The sequence below is a fragment of the Chlorocebus sabaeus genome, chromosome 22, assembly GCF_047675955.1.
Source record: "Chlorocebus sabaeus isolate Y175 chromosome 22, mChlSab1.0.hap1, whole genome shotgun sequence".
NCBI classification, from domain to species: Eukaryota; Metazoa; Chordata; class Mammalia; order Primates; family Cercopithecidae; genus Chlorocebus; species Chlorocebus sabaeus.
The window spans coordinates 91919513-91939088 of NC_132925.1; the positions used below are offsets into that span (position 1 = coordinate 91919513).

General features: G+C 42.3%; 1 protein-coding gene across 10 annotated transcripts in view; it reads left to right on the top strand.

The window, feature by feature from the left end:
* Nucleotides 1–19576, top strand: part of MAP4 (microtubule associated protein 4) — a 221976-nt gene that overhangs the window by 142660 nt on the left and 59740 nt on the right. For 4 of the 10 annotated variants that reach the window (XM_073010256.1, XM_038004004.2, XM_007984088.3 and 1 more), the window contains 5 exons: nucleotides 3888–4010; nucleotides 10312–10425; nucleotides 13135–13257; nucleotides 14831–15970; nucleotides 16985–17107. In XM_073010256.1, coding sequence (XP_072866357.1) covers nucleotides 3888–4010; nucleotides 10312–10425; nucleotides 13135–13257; nucleotides 14831–15970; nucleotides 16985–17107 — 1623 coding nt within the window. The remainder of the gene's footprint in view (nucleotides 1–3887; nucleotides 4011–10311; nucleotides 10426–13134; nucleotides 13258–14830; nucleotides 15971–16984; nucleotides 17108–19576) is intronic. The other 6 variants (XM_073010255.1, XM_073010253.1, XM_073010254.1 and 3 more) reach the window with 3 other exon arrangements.

Consider the following 19576-nt stretch of genomic DNA (forward strand, 5'->3'; position numbering starts at 1 on the left):
GCAGCATTATTCACAATATCCAAAAAGTAGAAACAACCAAATGTCAACTGATGATAAACAAAATGTGGTGGATCTACCCAGTGGAATGTTATTTGGCTATAAAAAGGAATAAAGTTCAGATACCATACTACAGCATGGATGAACCTTGAAAACATTGTGCTAAATGAAAGAGGTCAGTCACAAAAGATGACACATTGCGTGACTTCATTTATATGAAATATCTAGATTAGGCAAATCCGTAGGAACAAAAAGTAGACAAGTGGTTACCAAGGGGTAGGGGAAAGTGGGAAAGGAGAAAAGATATGGATTTCTTTTTTGGAGTGAAGAAAATATTCTGAAGTTAACTGTGAATCTGCTAAAAAACCTTTGAACTCTACTTTAAAAGGGTGAATTTTGTGAATTATATTCAATAAAGCTGTTATTTAAAAAAATAAAGAGGCTGGTCCAAAGGTAGTGAGTTATCTCAATTGTTCACAGTTGAACTCCACATTCCACTCTCCCTGCTTCTCACTGTTGTACTTGACTAGTCTTTAAAAATACAGGTAGAGCCAGGCACAGTGGCTTGGGGAGGTTGAGATCAGAGAACTGCTTGAGTCCAGAAGTTGGAGACCAGCCTGGGCAACATAATGAGACCCTGTCTCTACCAAAAGAAAAAGAAAAAATGTGTTTAAATTAGGCAGGTGTGGTGGCAAGTGCCTATATTTGTAGCTACGTGGGAGGCTGAGGTGAGAGGATTGCTTGAGCCTGGGAAGTTGAGGCTGCAGTCAGCCATGATCCACACCACTTCATTCCAGCCTGGATGACAGAGCAAGACCCTGTCTCAACAACAAAAAAAGAGCACCTTTAAGAAAAACAAAAATAAATAAAAGGAAACCACCAAACTACCATTTTACACATTCTCAAAATTGCTTCTGTCAGTCTTTTTGTACAGCCTTTTTTTTAAAAATAGAGTCTTTTTCTGTCACCAAGGCAGTAGTGTGATCACAGGTGACTGCAGCCTCTACTTCCCAGGCTCAAGCAATCTTCCCACTTTAGCATCCTCAGTAGCTGAAACTACAGACACTCGTCACCATGCTTGGCTAATTTTTTTTTGTATGTTTTTGTAAAGACAGGGTCTCACTATGTTACCCAGACTGGTCTCAAACTTCTGGGCTCAGGTGATCCTCCTGCCTCAGCCTCCCGAAGTACTGGGATTACAGGCATGAACCATTGTGCCTGGCCTGATAACAGCCATTTTAGTGGTTGTGTAGTAGGATCTCATTGTAGTTTTAATTTGCATTTCCCTAAGCACTGATGGGCTTCATTCATGTGCGTATTAAGCATTATATATTTTCTTTGGTAAAATGTCTACTGAATATTTCAGCCGTTTTTTTTTTGAGACAGAGTCTTGCTCTGTCGCCCAAGCTGGAGTGCAGTGGTGTGATCTCCACTCACTGCATTCCGCCTACCAGATTCACACCTTTCTCCTGCCTCAGCCTCCTGAGTAGCTGGGACTACAGGCATCCTCTACCACGCCCGGCTAATTTTTTCTTGTATTTTTAGTAGAGACAGGATTTCACTGTGTTAGCCAGGATGGTCTCGATTTCCTGACCTCGTGATCCGCCTGCCTCGGCCTCCCAAAGTGCTGGGATTACAGGCATGAGCCACTACGCCCGGCCGCCAAGTTTTAAATTGAGTTATCTTATAATTGTATTGTAAGAGATTATAATCTCTTCTACATACAAATCTTTTATCAGATTTATGATTTGCAAATATTTCTCAAAGTCTATGACTTCTCTTTTCATTTTCTGTAATAGTATCTTTGTTGTTGTCTTTTGTTTGTTTTTTGTTTGTTTGTTTGGTTTTGTTTTTTGAGTCTCACTCTGTTGCCCCAGGCTGCAGTACAGTGGCGCAATGTCAGCTCACTGCAACCTTCGCCTCCCAGGCTCAGGTGATTCTCCTGCCTCAGCCTCCCGAGTAGCTGGGAATGCAGGCGTGAGCCACCAGGCCCAGCTAATTTTTATAATTTTTAGTAGAGACAGAGTCTCGCCATGTTGGCCAGTCTGGTCTCGAATTCCTGACTTCAGGTGATCCGCCCAACTCAGCCTCCCAAAGTGCTGGGATTATAGGCGTGAGCCACCATGCCTGGCTGTTTAATAGTATCTTTGAAAAGCAAAATTTTAAAATTTTCATGATGTTCAATTTATGTATTTTGTCTCTTACAGATAGTGCTTTTGGTGACATATCTAAAATCTTTGCCTAATCCAAAGTCACAAAGATTTTCTTTTTAACTCTTTTTTTTTTTTTTTTTTGAGACAGAGTCTCTCTGTCTACCAGGCTGGAGTGCAGTGGCGCGATCTCGGCTCACTGCAAGCTCCACCTCCCGGGTTCACACCCTTCTTCTCCTGCCTCAGCCTCCAGAGTAGCTGGGACTACAGGCGCCCACTGGCACGCCTGGCTAATTTTTTGTATTTTTAGTAGAGACAGGGTGTCACTGTGTTAGCCAGGATGGTCTCGATCTCCTGACTTCGTGATCCACCTGCCTCGGCCTCCCAAAGTGCTGGGATTACAGGCGTGAGCCACTGCGCCTGGCCTTAACTCTTGTATTAGGTCTTTGTCATGTCTTTTTTTTTTTTTTTTTTTTTTGCATAATAAATTAGCAAGTGAACTACGTTAGGTCTCTGATCTGTTTGGAGTTAACTTTTGCATATGGTATGTGGTAAGTGTCCAATTGTTTCTGTATCATTTGTTGAAAAAAAAAATTTGTTTCTGGGTTTAATATAATTATGTTGAATTATATTATGTGTGTAGATAGCCAGTTGACCCTAACTTTGTATGTTTCTTTCTGAACCTGTTCTGTTCCATTTATCTAAGTGTGTTGTCATTACCACACTGAGTTGGTACAGTCTTGCTCTGTCACCCAGGCTGCAGTGCAGTGGTGCAATCTTCACTCACTGCAGCCTTCCCACTCCCAGGTTTAAGTGATTCTCATGCCTCAGCCTCTGGAGTAGCCGGAATTACAGGCATGCACCACCATGCCCAGCTAATTTTTGTATTTTTGCTAGAGACATGGTTTCACCATGTTTGTCAGGCTGGTCTCGAACTCCTGACCTCAAAGTGATCTGCCTGCCTCAGCCTCCCAAAGTGTTGGGATTACAGGAGGTGAGCCACTTCTCCCGGCCTGAGTTCGTACATTTATAATAACTTTTGAAATCAGGTTATGTAAGCCCTTCAACTGTTTTTCTTCAAAATTGTTTTGGCTTTTCTAGGTTTTTTGCATTTTGACATAAATTATGGAATGAGCTTATTTTGTAATTTCCTCAATATATTGGTCATTTTCAGGATTACCATCTTAACAGTATTGAATCTTTCATTCTTGAACATGTTATATCTTTCCACTTATTTAGGCTTTTATTTTTTATTTTTATTTTTGTAATTCCAGTGCCCTGAAATGGTTGCTTTTGACAGTTTTATCCTTGTTCTTTCATGTGAAGAAATCACTACCCTCTTCATGCCTGCATAACCTAGAAGTCACTCTGTAGTGCTTTTTTAACTTTAATGACCTACTTTATTTCCTTCTATCTTAAAGTTTTTTTTAGTGACAGAGTCTTGCTGTGTTGCCCAGGGTGGAATGCAATAGCTATTCACAGGTGCAATCATAGTGCACTACAGCCTCAAACTCCCGGATTCAGGCAATCCTGTCTCAGTCTCCCAAGTAAATGGGGCTACAGACGCACCATTGCACCCAGCTCCTTTTATATTTCAATTAAAACAAAAAACTTTTCTTGTAAGACATTAACTACATAGAAATTTTTATATTGTACTAGCTAGAATTTGTAGAAATTCCATTGTAGCAGAGGAGAAAACTGTAATACCTTGTAACTTTTGTTTTCTGTCTGTATTTTAAGGGTCTCCAACTGAATTCCTTGAAGAGAAAATGGCCTACCAGGAATACCCAAATAGCCAGAACTGGCCAGAAGATACCAACTTTTGTTTCCAACCTGAGCAAGTGGTCAATCCTATCCAGACTGGTAAGTGCTGGCTTGCTCATGACTACTAAATGTGTGCTATGACATAAAAGTGAAAAAGCTACAACCACCATTCAACTGAAAAAATTTTAGCTTAAATATAGCTCCCAAAGTGCAACCTGAGCATTGATTTGTCCCTTTCTTGTCTTCATTTATCCTTTCCTTTGAGACACTTAATGCCCTCTAGTTCCCTGCTCTTCAAAACCTATTTTAAATACATTATCTGAAATTCATATACATTGAAGATTAGAGGATCCATAGTACCTGAGAACCTTAATTCTTCCAGAAGCAATTATTATGGTAATGTTAAACCAGTGCTGTTTTGTGCCAGGCACAGTGCTAGAGCCTTTATATATACATTATCAGTATTTCTTACCTAACTCTGCCAGATATATATATCCTCTTTTGACAGAAGAGAAAGCTGATTCATACCCACTTTCTATAAAATTAAAAACAGGCTGGGTGCAGTGGCTCATGCCTGTAATCCCAGCACTTTGGGAGGCCGAAGTGGGTGGATCACCTGAGTTCAAGAGTTCGAGACCAGCCTGACCAACATGGAGAAACCCGGTGTCTACTAAAAATACAAAATTAGCCAGGCATGGTGGCATATGTCTGTAATCCCAGCTACTCAGGAGGCTGAGGCAGGAGAATTGCTTGAACCCGGGAGGCGGAGGTTGCGGTGAGCTGAGATTGCGCCACTGCACCCCAGCCTGGGCAACAAGAGCAAAACTCCATCTCAAAAAAAACAAAACACCAAAAAAAAAAAAAAAAGCCTATCTGTAGTAGCCCAGAGCTAGAGTTGTTAGCAAGAATGAGTTTCAAAAGAGCCTCAAAGGAGTAGCTTTGATACTTCCCTGTTAGCCAGGTTGAGAGCTCAAGTTATGTTTCCACTTAAATATGGCTTCTTTTTTGACATCTAACTTATAAGATGCTCATCGTTTGTTTCAAATAACCTAGTATGTGATGTTCTGTACCATTTGTCAGTTATTGGCTTTCCTAGATACAAAGTAATTTTGGGGGGAGGGTGAAGAAAAAGCTATATTGAGATATAATTCTTTTTTCTTTTTTTGAGACAGAGTCTCGCTCTGTCACCCAGGCTGGAGTGCAGTGGCGCAGTCTCAGCTCATGGCAACCTCCACCTCCCAAGTTTAAGCGATTCTCCTGCCTCAGCCTCCCATATAGTTGGAATTATAGGTGCCCACCACACCCAACTAATTTTTTGTATTTTTAGTAGAGACAAGGTTTCACCATGTCGGCCAGGCTGGTCTCAAATTCCTGACCTCAGATGATCTGCCCACCTCCGCCTCCCAAAGTGCTGGGATTACAGGTGTAAGCCACTGTGCCTGGCCAATAATTCATGGTGCCATACAGTTTACCCATTTAAAATGTATAATTCGGCCAGATTCAGTGATTTGTGCCTATAATCCCAGCACTTTGTGAGGCATAGGTGGGATGATCACTTGAGGCCAAGAGTTTGAGACCAGCCTAAGCAACATAATGAGATTCTGTCTCTACAAAAAAATTTTTAAATTAGCTGGGTATGGCAGCACATGCCTGTAGTCCTAGCTGTTTGGGAGGCTGGGATCGGGGAATCTCTTCAAAGCTGCAGTGACCTAGGATCGTGCTGCTGCACTTTAGCGTGGGCAACATAGCAAGACCCTGTCCCCGATAGACATGTAGACAGACAGGCAGACAGATAGGTGGAGTAGATAGAGTAGATAAATAGAGTAACTTATGCCGGGCGTGGTGGCTCACACCTGTAATCCCAGCACTTTGGGAGGAGGAGGCGGGCGGATGACCTGAGGTCAGGAGTTCAAGGCCAGCCTGGCCAACATGGTGAAACCTCGTCTCTACTAAAATTTTAAAAATTAGCTGGATATGGTGGCAGGCGCTTGTAATCCCAGCTACTTGAGAGGCTGAGGTTGGAGGATCACTTGAGCCCAGGAGGCAGAGGTTGCAGTAAGCCAAGATTGTCCCACTGAACTCCAGCTTGGGTGACAGAGCCAGACCCTTTCTCAAGAAAATAAAACAAAATAGAGTAACTTAATTCTGCTGAATTGGCCGGGCGTGGTGGCTCACATCTGTAATCCCAGCACTTTGGGAGGCTGAGGCGGGAGGATAACCTGAGGTCAGGAGTTCGAGACCAACCTGGCCAACATGGTAAAACCCTATCTCTACTGAAATACAAAAAATAGCCAGGCATGGTGGTGCATGCCTGTAATCCCAGCTACTCGGGAGGCTGAGGCAGGAGAATCACTTGAGCCCGGGAGGTGGAGGTTGCAGTGAGCCAAGACCATGCCATTGTACTCCAGCCTGGGCAACAAGAGCAAAACTCCATCTCCAAAAAAATTCCACTGAATTGTACTCTATCTACTTATCTGTCTATTTATCTATTTATTTTATGGTTATAACCATAACCAGAGTCAATTTTAGAACACTTTTATTACCACAAAAAGAAACTCTGTACCTTTTAAATATCACCCCCATCTTCTTATCCGCCGCAACCCTAAGCAACTACCAATTTGCTTTTTGTCTCTATAAATTTGCTTAGATTGGACATTTTATATAAAGGGAATCATATAATGTGGTTTCTTTGTGACTGCTTTTTTTCAGTTAGCATAATGTTTTGAGGAGTCCTGCATTTTGTAGCATGTATCAATACTTTATGGACACGTAATATTTAATTGTATGGATATACCATATTTTGTTCATTATTTTATTTTTTTGAGACAGAATCTCCCTCTGTCACCCAGGCTGGAGTGCAGTGGCACAATCTGGGCTCACTGCAGCCTTGATCGTCCGAGGTCAAATGATAAATAGATAAATAAATAAATCATTCAAATCAGTAAGAAGAGGAGCCAGAAAGGGTAACAAAGGAATGACCAATTTTGAGTAGGAAAAACAATTCAGGGGAGTTTAATTTCCTGAAAGTTGAGTATGGTAGTCAACTGCCAGGATGGCTCCCAATGATCCCTGCCTCCTGGTATTGATACCCTTGTGTGGTCACCTCCCATGTTGTGCTAGGTTTGGTCTGTGTGATTGTAGAATAGATAGCAGAAATAATGGTGTGTCATTTCTGAGATTAAATTACAAAAAATATCGTAGCTTCAGCCAGGCGCAGTGGCTCACACCTGTAATCCTAGCAGTTTGGGAGACCGAGGCAAGTGGCTCATGAGGTCAAGAGATCAAGACCATCCTGGCCAATGTGGTGAAACCCCATCTCTACTAAAAATACAAAAAATTAGCCGGGTATGGTGGCGGGTGCCTGTAGTCCCAGCTACTCGGGAGGCTGAGGCAGGAGAATCACTTGAACCCAGGAGGCAGAGGTTGCAGTGAACTGAGATCGCACCACTGCACCCCAGCCTGGGCAACAGAGCGGGACTCCATCTCAAAAAAAAAAAAATCGTAGCTTCCATCTTGATCACTCTGGGTTTACTCGTCATGAGGAAAGCCAGCTGATACATAGAGACACACATGGGAGAGGAACAGAGGCCTCCATTCAACAGCCATGTAAGCCATCTTAACAGGCAGGTTCTGCAGCCCCAATCAAGTCTTCACATCACCACAGCCCCTGGCCAACCGCTGGACTGCAACCTTGTGAGAACCCTCGCCTTGGAGCTGGCACATTTTGAAGGTCAAATGCAATGCATTTTCTGATGGGTTGGCTGTGGTATATGAAAAAGAGAGGCCCGAGATGACTCCAAGGATTTTTACAAAAAAGATAGAAGGATAGAAGGCCATTAGAGATAGAAAGACTATATAAGGAGTAGATTTGGAAACATGCTACATAAAAGCCTGAAAATAAGGGGAGATGTCTAGAGGTCTTGAGATATAAATTCAGATGTCATCAATCTATAGATGGAATTTTAAACTGTGGAATTAGAGGAGAGGGAATGTAGAGAGAGAAAAGGTTTGTCCTGCTCCTCATAACCACTCAGTTCTTTAGTTCTTAGCTTAAATACATATTAAACAAAGATCTCCCTTGACTTGAACCAAAATATATCCTGTAGCTAAATGTTCCCGTCCCTGACCTTGTACATCTTTGGGTTTTTTAGAGCATACTGGATCTGCCACGTGGTAGGCACCCAGTAAAAAAATTAATGACTAAATGACAGAACTCTCTGTAAGAATCATGTATTTTTACATGTAATTTAGCAAGCTCCTGTCTTAAGGTGCAAACCATACAGCGTTGACTCTGTTTGATGCTTTAAGAATCCTACTTTCCCTCAAAGGAAGTGTGAGAGACAGAGCAAGCAGCAAGCTAACCCAAACCGTATAGAACTGGGGAGCATGAATGTTTATCATCTCTCTCATATTCTCTCTCCCCGACTTTTCTTTTTTTAAATTTTGTTCTGTTTTTATTATTTATTTTGAGATGGGATTTCACTCTGTCACCCAGGCTGTAGCTCAGTGGTGCAACCACGGCTCACCACAGACTCAACCTCCCCAGGCTCAAGTGATCCTCCCACCTCAGCCTTCTGAGTAGCTGGGACTACAGGCATGTGCTGCCATACCTGGCTAATTTTTCCATTTTTTTTGAAAATAAGGGTTTGTTTGTGTGTTTGTTTTAACAAAAAACAGGCTGTGTTTTTTGTTTTTAAAGATAGAGGTCTCGCTGTGTTGCCCAGACAGGAGTGCAGTGACTATTCACAGTCGCCATATCATAGTGCACTGCAGCCTTGAACCCCTGGGCTCAAGAAGATCCTCCCACCTCAGCCTCTCAAGTAGCTGTGGTGTGTGCCACCTTTCCAGGCTCCCGTGGTTTTCTGAAGAAGAAGCCTCAACAAGTTTCCAAGTGTTGCCTTCTGCTTGTTCACACCTCCTGTTGCAGTGGTCTCCCCTGATCCTGAAATTTCTTATAAAAAGAGGGTGGTATAGCTGCCTCAGAGCCAAGAAAATGAACATTCTTTCAAGGCCTGGGCTTTTATGCGGCTGTCTCTGACAATTGAAGTGTCTTAAGGGAGTGATGTGTTAGTGGCAGTCACGAACTGGTTGAAAATGCAGATTCTCAGGAACCAGCAATCTATTTTAACAAGCCTCCAGGGTGATTAAGATAATAAGATAAATTTCGAGAAGGCCTCTTCAGAAAGTGTAACTCTTGTTTAGCCTGAACAGCTTTGTTTTTTTTTCTTTTTTCTTTTTTTTTTTTTGAGACAGAGTCTCACTGCAACCTCAGCCTCCCAGGTTCAAGCGATTTTTCTGCCTCAGCCTCCTAGATAGCTGGGAATACAGGCACGTGGCACTACGCCTGACTAATTTTTTTTGTATTTTTAGTAGAGATGGGGTTTCACTGTATTAGCCAAGATGGTCTCAATCTCCTGACCTCGTGATCTGCCCGCCTTGGCCTCCCAAAGTGCTGGGATTACAGGCATGAGCCACCACACCCAGCCCTGCTTTTTTTTCATGTACAAAAGCACAAAGAGTTTATCTGATGTTTTGAGTGCTTTTGTTCATGCCAGCTCCTAAGTCAAGAGTTTGTTTCTTCTCTCATGATAACAATTGTTTATCTTGTTCCATTCAGACAGTTTTGAAATGCAGTTTTCTTCGTCATGTCTACATGAGGTGAAAAATTCCTTGTTGGTTTTTTTTTAAGCTTCTTAATGGCTCTGTCTTTTTAAAAAGTAACTTAAAATGAATGTTATATAAATATATATTGAAAATTTAGTTTTCTCTGTACTTTCACCTCTTAGAGTGTTTGTTATACAGTTGAGCATTAGTTGCCCTTTTTGTTTCATACATTTGTTGGCTATCTGATGTACGTAACCAAATCTTAGAGAAGGGATCATTTATTATTAACTCATAACAAATGAATTAGTGTATATTGATTCTCTACCATGTGCAGTCACATATGATCTCAATTTACTTACTATTGACAACTCATCTATATTCATCATAGGATAATAAGAAATACTGGCCGGGCATGGTGGCTCATGCCTGTAATCCCAACCCTTTGGGAGGCCGAGGTGGGCAGATCACTTGAGATCAGGAATTTGAGACCAGCCTGGCCAACATGGAGAAACCCTGTCTCTACAAAAAAAATACAAAAATTAGCCAGGCATGGTGGCAGGCACCTGTAATCCCAGCTACTTAAGAGACTGAGGCAGGAGAATCGCTTGAACCTGGGAGGTGGAGGTTGCAGTGAACCAGGATTGCACCACTGCCCTCCAGTGCAACAGAGCCTTGGCAACAGAACAAGACTCCGTCTCAAAAAAAAAAAAAAGAAAAAAAAAAAAAAAGAAGAGAAATATTAATCTTTCTAGTTGCATTCACCAGGAATGAGTTTTGGATTTCTTCTATATTCCAGATCCCTTTAAGATGTACCATGATGATGACCTGGCAGATTTGGTCTTTCCCTCCAGTGCAACAGCTGATACTTCAATATTTGCAGGACAAAATGATCCCTTGAAAGGCAGTTACGGTATGGCTTCTCCAAATGGATTTATTCTGTAGGGAAGGAAAAAAATTTTTTTCTTTACTCGTCTTTGGTTTACTGACTAGGGCTCTATGACAAAAGATTGATTAGCAAGAAAAAAGAGACCAAAGTTTAACATGTGAATTTCATATGTATATGAGAGGTACCTAGAGCATGAGTAACTCTGCAAGAGGTGGCTTTAGAATTCCACCTTATATAGCTTCTTCAATAAAGAATGACAATTTTTTTTTGAGAAGTGAGAAGATGAAGGAAAAAAGACTTTTGATTCTGTAGAAGGGCCGCAAATTGTGGGAGACAAGTAAATAGTAGGTAAAAGCTAGTTAGTAAAGGTTGCTGTGTAGAGGTTGCTGTGTAGATTCCTATGGTGCCATCTCCAGGCTAATAATAGCCTTCAGCTTAAAAAAGTCCTTATGCCAAAGTAGCGTATTTTGGGGTGGTTTATTCTGGTCTACTTTAGTTTAATGCCAAACAATCAACATGGCCTTTCACACATCACCTTTTAAGTTAACCACTAAGAAAAGTTAGATTTAGGGGCTCTGGGTGTGACAAGGCTCTCTTTGGATTAATCAAAGGAGACAATTCACAGATTCACAGTTGGGCTGTGATCTCTCCTTTTTTTTGAGACAGTGTCTGACTCTGTCACCCAGGTTGGAGTGCGGTGATGCAATCATGGCCCACTGCAGACTTGGCCTCCTGGTCAGGTGATCCTCCCACCTCAATCTCCTGAGTAGCCGGGATTACAGGTGTGTACCACTATGCCTGGCCAATTTTTTGTAGAGAGGGGGTTTTGCCACGTTGCCCAGGCTGGTCTTGAACTCCTGGGCTCAAGTGATCCACCTGCTTTAGCCTGCCAAAGTGCTGGGATTACAGGCGTGAGCCTTTGCACCCAGCCACATTTGTCTACTTCTTCATATACAGCTAGACACCGTGGCTTATACCTGTAACTCCAGCCCTTTGGGAAGCTGAGGCGAGAGAATTGCTTGAGCCCAGGAATTTGAAACCAATCTGGGCCACATAGGGAGACCGTGTCCTACAAAACATTTTAAAATTCAGCCAGACATGGTGGCACATACCTGTAGTCTCACCTACTCAGAAGGTTGAAGTGGAAGGATTGTTTGAGCCCAGAAGTTCGAGGCTGCATTGAGCCGTGATCATGCCACTGTACCCCAGCCTGGACAACAGAGTTGAGACCTTGTCTTTAAAAAAAAAAAAAAACCATCTGGGTGCAGTGGCACACGCCTGTAATCCCAGCACTTTGGGAGGCCAAGGCAGGTGGATCATTTGAGTCCAGGAGTTCGAGACCAGCCTGGCCAAAATGGTGAAATCCCGTCTCTACTGAAAATATAAAAATTAGGCTGGGCATAGTGGCTCATGCCTGTAATCCCAGCACTTTGGGAAGCAGAGACGGGTAGATCACCTGAGGTCAGGAGTTTGAGACCAGCCTGGCCAACATGGTGAAACCCCATCTCTACTAAAAATAGAAAAATTAGGCGAGGTGTGGTGGCTCATGCCTGTAATCCCAGCACTCTGGAAGGTGGAAGTGGGCAGATCACCTGAGGTCAGGAGTTCGAGACCAACCTGGCCAACATGGTGAAACACTGTCTCTACTAAAAATACAAAAATTAGCTGGACGTGGTGACGGACACCTATAATTCCAGCTACTCTGGAGGCTGAGGTAGAAGAATCACTTGAACCCAGGAGGCGGAGGTTGCAGTGAGCTGAGATTGTGCCATTATACTCCAGCCTGGGCAATGAGTGAGACTGCATCTCAAAATTAAATAAATATAAGAAAAATAAGAAAATTAGCTGGGCATGGTGTCGCATGCCTGTAATCCTAGCTACTCGGGAGGCTAAGGCAGGAGAATCACTTGAACCTGGGAAGTGGAGGTCGTAGTGAGCTGAGATCATGCCACTGCTGCAGCCTGGGCAACAGAGTGAGACTCCATCTCAAAAACAACAACAACAACAAAAACCTGTTACAAAGTATTTTAATAAAATTGTCTTCTAATGTTGGAAAGGGAGGTGTTAATCTCATTTTGCAGATGAAGAAATTAAGACGCACAATTTTTTACTATAGTATATTATGTTGGTTGTGGTGTTGGAATTAGAGTTGAATCATTAATATTTTGAATCTTTATATTACCCTGTAGAAGGTAGCCAATGAATGTTGATTAATGGCACTACTGGGATATACTATACCACCTACTAACAACTAGCTAAAACCTGAAGAATATCAGCATTGTTTCCTTTAAAACTTGTTTGCATTGTTGGCCAGGCACGGTGGCTCACACCTGTAATCTCAGCACTTTGGGAGGCCAAGGCGAGTGGATCACAAGGTCAGGAGTTTGAGACCTATGTGGCCAACATAGTGACACCCCGTCTCCATTAAAAATACAAAAAAAAATTAGCCAGGTGTGGTGGTGTGTGCTTGTAATCCCAGCTACTTGAGAGGCTGAGGCAGGAGAATGGTGTGAACCCGGGAGGCAGAGGTTGCAGTGAGCCGAGATCGTGCCATTGCACTCCAGCCCAGGCGACAGTGTGAGACTCCGTCTTAAAAAAAGAAAAATCTTTTTTTGCATTGTTTTTTATTAGTCTGTGTCTGCCTGGCAATATATGCTGCTGATTTTAAATATCAGATACCTTTTGTTTCCAGTGTTTACTAAGTTTCCAGATGTGTTTGTGTTTTAATATTAGGTATGTCTCCTTGCAACACAGCTGTTGTACCTCAGGGGTGGTCTGTGGAAGCCTTAAACTCTCCACACTCAGAGTCCTTTGTTTCCCCAGAGGCTGTTGCAGAACCTCCTCAGCCAACAGCAGGTAAAATATTAGAGACTCCCTTTATCAGTTGATGGTAGCAGTATTGGTAATCAATATAAATCATCAGGTGTATTTTTTAGCAGCTTACAGCAGGTATAAAAATTTCAGAACTGTCACATATGTTTTGCTTATATTAGTGATATCACCACTGGAGGAATTAAATTGTTAAACTATAACACTTAGGGTTAATGGGCAAATAAATATATATATATTTTAACATATATATATATATTTAAACATATGTATATATATATTTTGTTTCATCACATTTTCATTGTATTAGGTATCAGAATTTTTTTTTAATTCAGTACAGACTTTTGGCCTGGTGTGGTGGTTCACACCTGTAATCCTAGCACTTTGGGAAGCTGAGGCAGGCAGATCACTTGAGGTCAGGAGTTCTAGACCAGCCTGGCCAGCATGGTGAAACCCCATTTCTACAAAAAATACAAAAATTGGGCCGGACATGGTGGCTCACACCTGTAATCCCAACAATTTGGGAGGCCAAGGTGGGCAGATCACCTGAGGTCAGGAGTTCGAGACCAGCCTGGCCAACATGGTGAAATCCCATCTCTACTAAAAATACAAAAAATTAGCTGGGCGTGGTAGCAGGTGCCTGTAATCCCAGCTACTAGGGAGACTGAGGCAGGAGAATCGCTTGAAACCGGAAGGCGGGGGTTGCAGTGAGCCGAGATCGTGCCACTGCACTCCAGCCTGGGTGAAAGAGCTAAATAAATCAATAAATAAGCTCGGCGTGGTGGTGTGTGCCTGTAATCCCAGCTACTAGGGAGGCTGAGACAGGAGAATCGCTTGAACCCAGGAGCCAAGATCATGCTACTGCTCTCCAGCCTGGGCAACAGAGTGAGACTCCATCTTAAAAAACAAAAAAATTCAGTACAGATTTAGAACTCTGGGGTGTTTCTTGATAAGAAGTATGACTGACCTGCTGTCCCACAGATGTTGTAATACTAATTCTGTGCCTATGTTATTTTTTGAAGCCTATGTTTTCTCTCTTCTTTGCCTTTTCTCCTCCACTACTTGTCCTCCCAGTATTTTACATCTTATTCTTCCAAGTGTTGCGACTGTCAGGATTAGGCAGAATGTGTTACTTGACGTTAGCTTCTTTTTTTTCATTTATTTATTTATTTATTTTGAGACGGATTCTTGCCCTGTCCCCCAGGCTGGACTGCAATGCTGCGATCTTGGCTCACTGCAAACTCCGCCTCCCGGGTTCTAGCAATTCTCCTGCCTCAGCCTCCTAAGTAGCTGGGATTACAGGCGCCTGCCACTACCTCCGGCTAATTTCTGTATTTTTAGTAGAGATAGGATTTTACCATGTTTGTCAGGCTGGTCTCGAACTCCTGACCTCAGATGATCCATCCGCCTCGACCTCCCAAAGTTCTGGGATTACAGGCGTGAGCCACTGCACCTGACCTAACATTAACTTCTTGGTTATGTGTACAGTCTTATGGTCACAAAAGCCAAATACTTTTATGTCTGAAGAAAGTAAGCATTTTTAATGCAAAGGTATGAGTGGACAATGATATGTCCTAAATTTTCAATTTATTTCCCTTAGAGCTAGCCAAGGAGATAGAAATGGCATCAGAAGAAGAGAGGCCACCAGCACAAGCGTTGGAAATAATGATGGGACTGAAGACTACTGACATGGCACCATCTGAAGAAACAGAGATGGCTCTCGCCAAGAACATGGCACTAGCCACAAAAACAGAGGTAGCATTGGCTAAAGATATGGAATCACCCACCAAATTAGATGTGACATTGGCCAAGGACATGCAGCCATCCATGGAATCAGATATGGCCCTAGTCAAGGACATGGAACTGCCCATAGAAAAAGAAGTGGCCTTGGTTAAGGATGTCAGATGGCCCACAGAAACAGATGTGTCTTCAGCCAAGAATGTGGTACTGCCCACAGAAACAGAGGTAGCTCCAGCCAAGGATGTGACACTGTTCAAAGAAACAGAGAGGGCATCTCCTATAAAAATGGACTTGGCCCCTTCCAAGGACATGGGACCACCCAAAGAAAACGAGATAGACCCAGCCAAGGGTTTGGTATTACTCTCAGAAATAGAGGTGGCACAAGCTAATGACATTATATCATCCACAGAAATATCCTCTGCTGAAAAGGTGGCTTTGTCCTCAGAAACAGAGGTAGCCCTGGCCAGGGACATGGCCCTGTCCCCGGAAACCAACGTGATCTTGACCAAGGATAAAGCACTGCCTTTGGAAGCAGAGGTGGCCCTAGTCAAGGACATGGCTCAACTCCCAGAAACAGAAATGGCCCTGGGCAAGGATGTGGCTCCATACACAGTAAAAGAAGTGGGCTCATTGAAGGACATGTCTCCACTGTCAGAAACAGAAATGGCTCTGGGCAAGGATTTGACTCCACCTCCAGAAACAGAAGTAGTTCTCATCAAGAACGTATGTCTGCCTCCAGAAATGGAGGTGGTCCCGACTAAGGATCAGGTCCCAGCCCTCAAAACAGAAGCACCTCTGGCTAAGGATGGGATTCTGACCCTAGCCAACAATGTGACTCCAGCCAAAGATGTTCCACCACTCTCAGAAACAGAGGCAACACCAGTTCCAATTAAAGACATGGAAATTGCACAAACACAAAAAGGAATAAGTGAGGATTCCCATTTAGAATCTCTGCAGGATGTGGGGCAGTCAGCTGCACCTACTTTCATGATTTCTCCAGGTATGTGCTTGTGCTTATTCTCAGTATTTCTCTCTACCAGGGTGTAGTCCTAAGAAGACTAAGGACAAACATCATGCCAGGTAAAGTACAGACCGTCACGCTGTGCTTTGCAAGTTTATTCATACTCCTGCTCTCCTAGACAGCTCTTTCCCACCTTTACCTTCCTCCCCCTCCAATACCTTGTCTATGTTCATTCTCTGCTGATTGTCCTGTTTTTCTTCCAGACAATTCAAGCAATAAAATAGAACATCCACAAATTTCTATTCCATTATCTACCCAACTGCTTGTGTCTGTATCCATGGACTCTGCTTATGAAAATTCTCCTGTTTTTATAAGTAAACTGTTCCTGCTCCTAATTAAGACCAACCTCTCCTCATTTTGCACTAGATTCCATCTCCTCTTTCCTACTTGATATATTGCCCCACGTATTCTCCCCTTTTTTGCCCCTCACACCAATTTAAATCCTTTTCCATTGGATCACTCCCACCAATTTAATAAATGTTTATTATTTTTCCTATCTTAAAAAAATGAAACATCAGCCGGGTGCTGTGGCTCACACCTGTAATCCCAGCACTTTGGGCAGCCAAGGTGGGCGGATCACCTGAGGTTGGGAGTTCGAGACCAGCCTGACCATCATGGAGAAACCCTGTCTCCACTAAAAATACAAAATTAGCCGGGCATGGTGGCGCATGCCTGTAATCCCAGCTACTTGGGAGGCTGAGGCAGGAGAATCACTTGAACCTGGCAGGCAGAGGTTGTGGTGAGCCGAGATCACGCCATTGCACTCCAGCCTCGGTAACAAAGAGCTAAAAGCTCCATCTCCAAAAAAAAAAAAAAAAGTAACATAACTAGACAAACCCTCCCAACTTCAGCTTCCAACTACCACTTCACTCCTCTGCTGCCCCTTTTAGGAGAACTCCTCAGAAACTAATCCCATATCCAATTTCTGGCAGGTGGAAAATGGCTGAAATCATGCTTCTCTGAAACGTGTGTGCTTTTTGTTATTATCTTTAGAAACCGTCACAGGCATGGGGGAGAAGTGCAGCTTGCCAGCCGATGAGGATTCTGTGTTAGAAAAACTAGAGGAAAAGAAACCATGCAACAGTCAACCTTCTGAGCTTTCTTCAGAGACCTCAGGTAAGTTAGGAAAACAAATTAGGGGCGATAGACTAGTGATGGTAGACGTTGTCTCTAGTTTCCTGTTGTATGGTGGTAATCACAGTATAGTTTATGAAGTCAATTCTCTTAGACAGATTTTATCTGGTTTAGACAGAATGTCAGCTTGTTATATATTTAAAAATTACTACTACAGCAAATCAGGATACCTAAATTTTTTTTTCTCCACTTTTTTTTTTTTTTTGAGACAGAATCTCACTCTGTCGCCCAAGCTGGCGTGCAGTGGCGTGATCTTGGCTCACTACAACCTCCACCTACTGGGTTCAAGTGATTCTCCTGCCTCAGCCTCCTGAGTAGCTGGGATTACAGGTGCCTGCCACCACGCCCAGCTAATTTTTAGTAGAGATGGGGTTTCACCATGTTAGCCAGGCTGGTCTCGAACTCCTGACCTCTGGTGATCCGCCCACCTCGGCCTCCCAAAGTATTGGGATTACAGGTGTGAGCCACCATGCCTGGCCTTCTCCACTGTCCACTGTTTATTTTATTTATTTATTTTTTTTTTGAGGCGGAGTCTCGCTCTGTCACCCAGGCTGGAGTGCAGTGGCCGGATCTCAGCTCACTGCAAGCTCCGCCTCCCAGGTTTATGCCATTCTCCTGCCTCAGCCTCCCGAGTAGCTGGGACTGCAGGCGCCCGCCACCTCGCCCGGCTAGTTTTTTGTATTTTTTAGTAGAGACAGGGTTTCACGGGGTTAGCCAGGATGGTCTCGATCTCCTGACCTCGTGATCCGCCCGTCTCGGCCTCCCAAAGTGCTGGGATTACAGGCTTGAGCCACCGCGCCCGGCCTCCACTGTTTTCATAATGAAGAAAGGACACCCAAATTTTGATCTGGTTCAGCTGTTCACTATTCTATCCTGTGTGGTCTTAGGCAAGTTACAAAACTTGCCTATATCTCAGTTTACTCAGCATAACATAAATTAATTGGTCAAATGTCCTGTAAAGCCTTACTAGTTACAGTGTTCCGTGGCCCAACAGCGTCTGCATTGCCTGAGAGGCTGGTAGAAATGCAGAATCTTGGGCTCTACCTTAGGCCTTTGTAATTATCATCTGCATTTTAATTAGATCCCCAGATAATTCTGATTTTCATTAAACTTTGAGAGGCGCTGCTCTAAGATACTTTCCAATTTAAAGTTTGATTATTCAGTGAATTTTAAGATTAACTGTTTTTGATAACCCAGAAGCATGTGTATATGGTTATCAACTTGATTTTCTGTTTACTTTTCTGTGACTATGATTGGAATGTGGACATTCTGAGGGCAGGGGCCATGACTTATTTCAGTTAGAATCTCTATTGCTTTGCACACTACCTAACACAAGACTGGAGCTTAAATAAATGTTTGATTTTTTTTTTTAATGTTGTTTTACTGACTCAACAAATCAGTAAAGATTTATCAAGTGCTTATGGTATACAAAATACACCATGTTAAGTCACATATTTAAGTCCCACTCCTTGCCCCTGAATTATTACATTGTAACCTGAATGAAGAGATAAGTTCTCAGGCATGGACTCTGAAACCCAAGATTTACATAATAATTGAATAAAATAGTATAAAAGATGGCACTGAATAGCTGCTGATTAATTGCTGAATTAAATGTTATAAATACTGTGGGGTACTATAGCCTAGCAATTTTTTGAGCAATGCAATAATTAACCTGAGATATTAAATAAAGGCTAGGATTTAGAAGATATTAGAGGGGTAAGGACAAGAATGAAATGTACTATTTACATATTATAATATTCTTGGAAATCAGTTTATTGGGTCAGACTTGATAGGAGCTGGCATAGACCTGCTCTTAATGAGACTCTTGCCAGGATCTTAGATCCATATTATATGAACTTGGAGGAAGGTTAGACCAGATCACCTGCTGAAACTCTTCCAAAGATACTCACCTTAATTGTTAAAATTAATTATCCTACTTAACGTTATATATATTTCTCTGTCTTTTGGGAAGTATATTTAGGAGCAGAATGTTGAAATTTAACATATTTGTCTTTCAAAGTAGGATGCTCTGGTTCTGGAATGTTGAGAATTTTTCTCTGACTAAAATGTGGATTCAATATATTTTGTGTGTGTGTGCATGAAGTGACTTAAGTCTGGCCTTCTGATCTAGTTCCCAGAATCTATCTGGTTTTTTTGGACAAGTATTAGTTTAATATTGGTGACCAAGTCTTAGAATTATAAATTTTGTCCAAAATCATGTATATTTAACCAAAGCAATTAAAAAATTTCACCAAAAAGAGGCAAGCACTAATAATGACCAATATAAATCAGATGAGATTTACAGGCAGTAAATGCTTATTTTAGAGGTTAAAATATTCGAAATATTTCATTTTTAAAAGTTAAATCCTGCTACTTCTGAAATTTCAAATATTTTATAATTGTTTGAAAACAATCTTTACCTGAGATGATGATCTGTTAAATATTTTTGCT